Source organism: Haemaphysalis longicornis, unplaced genomic scaffold (assembly GCF_048455015.1).
Source record: "Haemaphysalis longicornis isolate Haplotype H1 unplaced genomic scaffold, Haemaphysalis longicornis Haplotype H1 scaffold_2, whole genome shotgun sequence".
NCBI lineage: Eukaryota > Metazoa > Arthropoda > Arachnida > Ixodida > Ixodidae > Haemaphysalis > Haemaphysalis longicornis.
This window is the reverse complement of record NW_027526295.1, coordinates 61,462,139-61,471,360: the sequence shown is the minus strand read 5'-3', so window position 1 is coordinate 61,471,360 and position 9,222 is coordinate 61,462,139. Positions and strand designations below refer to the sequence as shown.

The following is a 9,222-nucleotide window of genomic DNA, read 5'->3' as shown; positions in this document are numbered from 1 at the left end:
AAGAAAAAAAAACAACTTGTCTTCAATAACGGTAAAGCTAAGAGGCTAGATAAAATGTCTTTTTCAGGCCTCTTAAGCGGGAAACTTGCAAAACAACGCAAAAGTGGCCATAAAGAACGGATCAGATGTGGAGAAAAAACACGGTCAGTGTTCGGAAAACAATAAAGCAGACCACATGCGAAGCGGTAGGAAAGCTGCTCTCGCTGAGCGCTACCACCCGCTAAGACCATGTTCCAGCGCCGGACTTTCAGTCGCCGAGGCCAGCGGTGGTCTTTGACACGGAGCCAATGAACGCTGAGCCCGACAGCGGCGTTTTGTTTCCTTTTTATACTGGCGTTTTGTTTTAAGAGCAGCAATAAGCACCGACGGGCATCGCTGACTGCTCCTTAGAATATCTCGTGGCCTCGCGAGAGAACGGTTCGTCGGAGGTGGCGTTGGCGAATCTCTCGAGGGATACAGCCTTTTCAGCGGTTCTGTCCTAACCAGTCCGCGTTTAAACGTGTAATGACCACCGCCACTAAAGTTTAACATTGAAGAATATTAGCGGAAGCGGTTAAATTGGTTGAGGAGTTACTTTTTTCGTTAGTTTTAACTTACTTTGTACAGGTTTTGTTGAAAATTAGCCACAGGTAGCTGCGTTATCACGAATTTCTTCAAAGTTATCTCAGCTGCAGGTGAGTAACAAACCTTTTACCGATTTTTAATACGTTACTCTACTTTGCAGTTTTGAATTCACTAAATGCCTAACCTGGAATCTAACATTGTGTTCTCAATCTTCCTGACTTACTTCGAAGGCATTTTATCTTCTCGCAGTGGTAATATACCTCGATTGCACCATCCCGCAAGATATCAAATCTATTTTTACTCACATTATGAGAAAAAAAAGAAATAAATTCATAACAAAATTAAACCTACACGTTTGTCAATACAGAAGAATGAGTATGTAATTCAGACGATGAAGAAGATTACCGTTAAACATACTACATTAACTTTTGCCAGGAAATATGTAGTACGGACAAGGCCACATCATCTATGTGCAAGAATTTTAAAGAAAAAACGTGCCACGAAAAAAGAGCTAGGCACGCGAGTTGACCACCTGTCTTGCAATGTTCATGGCGTGTTACACCGAGTAAAAAAACGTCGAATTCAATCGTGACATTCCCCTAGTGTTCACGGCACCATTAAAACTTCCTTCGCTGTGCAATGCTGTGGTGAGGCAACAATAGCAAACGGCGCGGCCAAGACACGTATAAGGTCCAGCGTGCACGTGCGCGAATTCGTCATTCGTGCCCAAGGAGTCGTCCATAACATCCCATTGCCATGCGGTCATTGTTACACTGGCCCGTCAGGCCGTTGCAACAATGAAAGGGTGAAAGACCACAGATATGCATGCCAGCAAATAAACGCGGCAGAGACGTTGACCGCATGCTGTCCGAGCTGCAATTGTAGAGCCGTGTTTGATAAAACCACAAATTTGCTGTTGTCAAAACATGCACTCACACGGGAGATTTTCGAAGCATTTTCAATGTTGTCTGTGTGCGAAGGAGAGTGTGTTTGACGCCTTCTATCGCACTCACCACAGGTGAGGCGCAGTTTATCGAATAGCAGTGAATGCAGCACATGCCGCCGGAATAGCGCTTAATTAAACGTATGAGTCAGCTCCTTCGTTTCCCTCATTTGGTATTTTTGTTTGTCATGAGTTCTCTTTTCTTTTGTATATGTGGTCGCTACATTCATAACAAACAGTCTCCAGTGCGCAGTCTTTACGTCAAGTGTTATTGTCCTTTTTTCTTCTCCGTCTCTGTGTTACACCGAAGCCCAATCTTACGAACGATGTTTAACCAACCATAGCACGACACCGAGCGTTAGTCAAGTTAATAGACACTTTCCTTCCTGCAGAAAGACAACGTCGACCGCACTATGACGACTCTTTGCGGGACGAGGGTAGCCGCTCCTGCAACTGTTCCGCTCTGGTTGATATTGACAACGCTTGCGGCGCTCACGGCCTGGGCCGCTGGCGACGCCTCTGGAGGGGCAGCCGGCGGCGCGGGAGCAACCTGCCGCCTCCAGGCGACCAGCATCCGCATTACACGGGACCACAGTGACGACCAGGGTAGCCCCGTGCGAACCTGCGAAGGCACTGTGCTCGTGAGCCGATGCGAGGGCACCTGCGTCTCCCAGGTGCAGCCTTCGATTACGCTGCCCCACGGCTTCCTCAAGGTGAGCACAGCACCCGGCGTCAGAGAGGCGGCTTCTACGGCAGGTTTAGCAATGAAACGAGATGTCAGGTGCGAAGACGCATAGCGGTTATGTAAAACGTGCCACAGTTGACGGCCAAAAAGCTCAACAGAGCGCACTGGGGCGTCACAGTTGCAAAATTGGCGTCCGCGGAAAGTGCACCGGTGTACAAAATGGGGGAGTAGGAAATATACTGATTCTAAACTTACGAATAAAGCATTACGGGCGCCTCGTTAAGGGGCAATATTTTAAATGTAGGCAGTCAGAGACAATAAAGGTTGCTTGCATTAATGCACCCCATAGCTCAGTAGCAGCATATGATGTTGGTAATATATAGAAGCTTTCTTCAGTTCTGTTAGGGGTATCGACGGAGGCCGAACTTTTACCGACGCGTGTTTTAATTGCAAACAATACCTACCATGATTTCGCTTGGGGGGGCTGCAAGGGCATTTCAAGTAGCTACGGCAGTTTATATCCTTATCCGATGGAGACATGCAAGTGCAAATGTTCACCAAAAAACAGCCCGTATGCACGTATGTACATAAGTGATGTCCGTCACTAAACTAGCTGCAGGTTATTCACGGCGGTAATGCGCACTCTGAGGGCACACAACATTAAAAACCTAGAAAAATTCAAATATTAAGCACCAGTTAGCAGGCTTCGTTACAGGTTATGCGGGCAGCCTATACATTTTTTTTTCTTTTCAGCCATCTGTGGCAACACTTACGATTCAGTACTAAAGTTGCTCTTGAAAACGTTTTATTCCTTTATTACTGCCGGCATTTTTCTGAGATAGCCTCTAAAATTATGCTAAGCAGCTGGAAGGGGCTCCCGTCTGAATTAATACAGCATAGTGTAACAAGTCCTTTAAAGTGACAGTGCCCATTTTCTAACATTTACAATTATTACAAAGAAGCTCATCATATTAAAACTCGGTGCTAATAAATGAACCCTTACATGCAGCAACAACGAGTGTCTTAACGGCTAAAATGCAGAAGCCGGAAAACGGTCTCGGCAGTACTTGTGCTTGCTTGACAGCCCAGTATCCAAAAACAATCTTCCATGAGCAGTTCCTTGTACTACGCAGCATGTATGGAAAGGAAGGGGACCTTCTAATGTTTAACTTTGTGTTCACTTTTTTATTCTTGTTAAACATATGTACACTAATGAATAAAACATACTTCCTTATGATCAGTTTCTTTCGATATATCTACCTATTTAAAACCGGTTCGGGGCCCCGTGGCTGAGGCATTCTGCTACTTAGCACTATTACGTGGGTTTGATCCAGGCCGCGGTTGTCGTTTTGTTTTTCATGCAAGTAAATAGCAACGGTTTCCACGTGTCGAAATTTTGTAGCAGGTTACATACAACAAGCTGGTCTAAATTAACACGCGACCTTTCAATAGCACCCTTTTCATAGCCGAAGTGTAGCTTCGACCGGTGGAACACCCGCTTTTTTTTAACTTCTCAAATACTCGCTCAAGCGTTACCTTGGGGAAGAAAATTGATTTTATGTTTGCATCCAAATACCACAAGCTCGGTGCATTATAAATAGCGAGATTGACATAACTACACGTTTGAGCAGATGATTTAGAACGCAGTCTATTTATTGTTCCGAAACATTAGCATTACCACTCTGAGCGCCAAATTTACAAATGATTCCACAGGAAGGTGGTTGCACGAAAATAAAAAGAAACGTTGCAACCGCAGTGAAGAAAGGTAATTTGTCTTTCATTTGTTTCAGGCATCTTCACCGCATATGGGAATATCGGTAAGAAAGGTCCATCATAACCGCATTGGAGAGTGCCACGTTAGAGATAATACCAAGAAGCCGCGACAATTCCACCGGTGATAGTTTGTAGAAGTCTAGTCTTTCGCAAAAAGCGGTCTTTATAGCTACGCGTATGCATAAAACTTCCTTAGAACAGTGCTACTGTGGATTGTTATACCAAGTGGGAAAACACACGTACAAGGTGGTAGCTGCAAACGAGGACAAAAAAAAAATAAAAATTTGATGACTTTTCTCTTGTGAAAGGATGAGCACGTGGCTGTTTCGTTGCCCTCCTTAGGTGAACTATTTTCCTTGATATTCCAGGTCTTTCGTTCCCTTTGAAGTCTTTGTACTTTTGTGAGCACACCAGACAGCGCACGCTATGAATTACTTGCACTCAGCAATTAGTGATCCGCTGCCGGTGTGTTGATTGGGCTACTATGTGCATATGGTTGAAAGTTGTCAGTACAAGTTCCTAGGCAGTCTTTTAAAAGTACTCATTGCGTGCTTTATGACGGGAGCAGTGTACAAGGGCTACCTTAAAATACAAGCTGAAATTGTTTATTACAAATAGCCCCCCAGAACGAGAGAGTGTACACGCAGCTGCACCTGCAGAATCACCCAAACGGATATTCATGCTCTCGTGTTCCGGCCTGCACAATGGTACAAGTAAGAATGGCAGGGAATTAGTGCACTGTGCCTACAGACATCATGCCTCAAAACTGGCACAGCAGCAGATTGAAGGGTATGGTGTACATTTTGACGCGCTTTATTCATGCGCTTTATTCATGCTTTCACCAAAATTTACTGGCGATATCCACACCATTAGCTCATTTAGACGTTCCAACTGCCCCACGAAAATAGCCGGTGGCTGTTTTTGTGACACCTTCGTTGTGTAGTTCAGCCGTGCGGGCGTGACCGTAGAAATACCACCCCAATAAAATATGTTACGACAATACTTATTACCACTACTTAAGTGCTGGAACGTGCGCGGAAAAGACGCCCTCTGCAAGCCGCGGTGGTCATTGCTGTGCAGGAGTGCTTCTGCTGCCGCGAGACCTACATGAACCGGCGAGAGATCCAGCTGCAGGACTGCTTCGACCCCAACGGTCAGAAGCTGTACGGCGCAGACGGCAGCATGACCATTTTCCTAGAGGAGCCGCAGGACTGCTCCTGCCACAAGTGCGGAGGATAAATTGCCACGCATGGCGACCACTGCTCTGACGCCTATGCCCCTGAACGACCAACCAGAAGCTTTCATGCGTGCGAAACTCGCGGCGTATTACCAATTCATACCAAAGAAATTCTCAAGAACTGTCCAAAAGAAATGTTGAAATAGCAGGAGAAAATTGTGTGGTGAAAAATATCTCAGGAGTTCCGGGTTGTCTTAAGGGGACACACCTGTTAATATGCCCATGAGACTTGCTAATTTATCACCCACGGATTTAAAAACCATCGCGCACCAATATGAAAAGATTTACAAATACACATCAATGTTCGCAACGGCCTGGTTTGCTTATTTTAAGGATGCGTCACTTCTGTGGGGAAATAAAAAATAACATTCTTGCTTGCTATACGGCTAGCGCCATCTGTGAAAACTTGATAAGCCAACAAGCGTTTTTTGTTTATTTTTTTTATTTCAGTAAAGAGGTTATATATCTTGTAGGAACTTTCGTATCGGTACACGATGCTTTTTAAGCCCGTCGGTTATGAGTTAGTAAGTCACGTAGTAATGTGTTCAAGTGAGAGTCCCCATTAAATTACTGCAATACAATATTCATTCGTACTATCTGGATGCAAGAAATTTCCGTGTCAGTGGGATTTTACGTGTCGAAAAAAAATGATTGCTAGCTTCCAAGTAGTCCTGCAAATAGTGAAACGTCCCAGGATCGCTTCTTATTGTACATGAGAAATAAATGACATCAGACAGACAGATGGAATTTTAGATGGGAGCTGATATCAAGTGGAAGAAATAACGCACTTAATTTTGCTGTTTTTACTTCACCCGTTTTTGTCTACTATTGTCGCGATCTCGACATCCCTAATTATTCGAAACCATGCCCTTAATGCCGACCCGATGGTTTTGAAACAGTAAGAAAGTACGCCGCCGATGTTTCTTGCATGTAGGTAGCGAGTGCGTCGGTTTTGATTGTGCGATTTATGCTGCAGCAGTCGCTTTAGTGTCTAATGTATTAACACTGTCGCGGAAGACCAGCCATTACAAACGCTAAAGGTCGGAGCGCTCATAGCAGTCTGCAAATCGCGCACCGTGCTGTCATAAAAACCTATTTAGGAACTGTGGTTCATAAGAATCTGCGCTGTTTTTGTCAGCTCGAAACGCAGTACAGTTATTTTAAAGGCGCCATGCAGAACAAATATGAACTTGTTTGATTTAAGTTCGCAGAACAAGCTTTTTGTATGTTAAGCACCTCACGTCCAGTCAAGAAAAACCTTTTTATAAAAAAAAACAGGAAATTCAAAACTTTCTAACCTAGCGCTCCGCGATGTCAGCAGGAACACGATGAGCCTCCTCGATTATCAATCCCGGATTTTCCGCAGACAGCGTGGAACTCTGCGTCGCTTGACTTTTACAGGTATTTCTATAAGTTTTCGATAATAAGGGAGTCCTCGGACTTTCCGCTGCCTCTCCAGGACTAACAAATCGAAGATGCCAAATAGAAGGACCAGTTGTGCAATAGACGATACATAAGACAGCTAGTTATCACTGCGTTAACTGCGCGTTCGCGCTCAAGTGTTGCAACCAAACAGAGCTAGAGTTACCTCCACCAGCGCAGCCATGTTCTTTGAGGTGGCTGTGTTGAGCGACCGCCAATCGCACCAACAAGATTCTGTGTCGTCATAGAGTTCCCGCCAAAAAGCTTTACTATGTTTTTTTATTATCGTGATTATTTTTTGAAGCGGGCAATGAGATTGGCACCATCGTTATGTAAAGCAAGTAGTCCATTTGATGTACCAAGCGCCTATTTCGTCTTCATGACCTTTATGTTAAGGCTACAAACACGGCATAAAGCTTTTTAATAAATAGACACTACTATCAGAGTACAATTCCGTAAAATATAGAATGAAATTAATCTGAAAATAGCATGAAAAGAATCGATCGTTGATTAACTTTCCCCGCTGCGGTATTCAAACTACACATTCATTTTTGAGGTCGTTACACAGATCAGGATTGATTAATTGATTGCAGGGTGTAACGCACCGACGCATAGCAGGCAATGAGGCACGCCGTATTAATTTTGATCACCTGGGGATCTTTAATGTGCGCCAAAATATCGTATACACGGGCCAAAGATCAGGAAATTCCGTTTGTACACCTATGTCAAACAACATCCGATACAAAACGCGTTTATTTTTGCTCGTTAACAGTTGGCTTTAGGTGGTTGATTACAAGCAAAGGAATTTCATCGAACTGAAGTCTATAAAGAAGAAACGAAGCGCTTCCTTTAAGATGTCGGTGCTGATTACACACGCCGTTGTTTTGCACTGCAGTAGACTCCGGTTGAGACGACCTCGGTCGAAATGAACTCCATGTTTAGTACGAACAGCCCTTTTGCTGTCTTGCAACGTCCACAATGCAAAAAACGTCCGCTTACGACGAATCTGAAAGTACGAAGAAAATTTCGCGGTTCTTTTCAGTTAGTCTTCACGGGAGTCTACTGTATATTGAATACAGAATTCTTCATTGCATCCTGTTTTTTCCTGAATGAAAGAAATGAATTCATTCAAACTTAAAGTAACGAGAAAAATGAGCAACGGAAATTGGCCATTGTACATTGTACGAGCGCTACCACTGTCATCGAAAATAAAAAAGTTTCTGAGCAACAGTTCGTTTCCAAGTTACTGTAGGCCGGGCACTTCCTGTCATATCTAACGCCCTCTAGCGGTTAGGTTGCAGCAATGTTTATGATCAGCTTGCTAAAGCGACCTTGCCGTTCTGCCTCTGTGGCCTACCGGGGAGCGTCACGGCTTTTCAAGCCTTCACACTTGGTTCGAGCCCAAGCAGGTCTACCCTTTACTTCACGTGAAGAATTTTATTCTTAAAAATGTTTAGTTGGATATTAGTTCCACAGGTTCATTATGTGAATAAGGGTAGTTAATTATCTCTTGCGTCAGTTTAGGTGCGCAGATAGGATATTACCGCGTTTATTTAAAGTTCTGCATCACACCGGAAGTGCCCGACCTTCAGCGACTTGGAAACGAAATACCGCGCTCTGTGGCATGAGAATAAGGCTGCATGATGCCAAACCGAAGTCTCTGCCCCCCCCCCCCCCCCCATAACGTTTGAGTTGCCGTGCTCTGCAACACCACTACAATGAAGTGTATGTTACCACTGTCTGCGCCGTTCGTTTTTTGGCATCCCATTTTAGCATGATGCTTTGTAAAGAAATACCAGCTGCCGACGCGCTTTCGTTGCCTCCTGGCACTGTGCTGAGCAACAATAAGAGAAATAATTGTTTGAAGAACTGCAATTATCCACAGAACCAAATAGCGCCGATGCTTTATGTAAGCGTTATATTTCGTATTAAATGATTCCCACAAGATTCGTTTGCTGAGTTTACTCGGCACCACTTCACCTGGTGCCTGTATAGCATTGAATTTCAGAAGCTTACGTGTTCGTAAACGCTCCCATGGTAACATGCCACCGGTGCCCCTATGCTTTCGAATGCATAAAATATCTATGTTAAGGTAAGTGGGCTACCCTATCATATTGTTCTACACTATTTCTGCGTATAAAAGAATTCACATCCGAAAATTCAGTTTACGCATGTACTCCATACAAAGGTTTGATGATGATGATTGGATGCTTATGGCGCAAGGCCAGCTACGGCAAAGAGCGCCAAAACAGTGGTTATGTATGAAGGATGAAGACCTAACACTAAGATCATTCAACAAGAACGAAAGTAAAATCAGTAAAAGTCAATGAGGAAGTCTCCTGTAGTACGTACGTACGTACGTTTGTGCGTATGGCAGGTTGTGAATAGCCGTCGTATGAAATTAGGTTCAAAACTTTACCTTGGGTAAATATTTAAAAACACGCTGGACATCCACATAAAGCCTCAAATGTGACTTACAGTATATTGACGATAGATCACAGGTGCAACGTCGTAGCAGTAGAACCACATAAAATATCGAAGATTTGCTAACTTATTTCCTCATTGCGTTTGGATTTCACCGTCCCCACTGGGTGCAAA

At 44.0% G+C, this 9,222-nt stretch overlaps 1 protein-coding gene across 1 annotated transcript; it reads left to right on the top strand.

The window, feature by feature from the left end:
- The first annotated feature begins 1,920 nt into the window (after window positions 1-1,920).
- Window positions 1,921-5,204, top strand: Pburs (bursicon subunit partner of burs). The gene is made up of 3 exons (XM_077697100.1): window positions 1,921-2,220; window positions 3,983-4,009; window positions 5,046-5,204. The coding sequence occupies exons 1-3, from the start codon at window positions 1,921-1,923 to the stop codon at window positions 5,202-5,204; spliced, it is 486 nt and encodes a 161-aa protein (XP_077553226.1).
- Window positions 5,205-9,222: the final 4,018 nt, after the last annotated feature.

Bases quoted from the DNA above. Each gene is read 5' to 3' on its own strand.
- Pburs (XM_077697100.1), top strand. From the start codon at position 1,921: ATGACGACTCTTTGCGGGACGAGGGTAGCCGCTCCTGCAACTGTTCCG. The intron at 2,221-3,982 runs GTGAGCACAGCA...CATTTGTTTCAG, and splicing joins TGCCCCACGGCTTCCTCAAG to GCATCTTCACCGCATATGGG. The intron at 4,010-5,045 runs GTAAGAAAGGTC...ATTGCTGTGCAG, and splicing joins CACCGCATATGGGAATATCG to GAGTGCTTCTGCTGCCGCGA.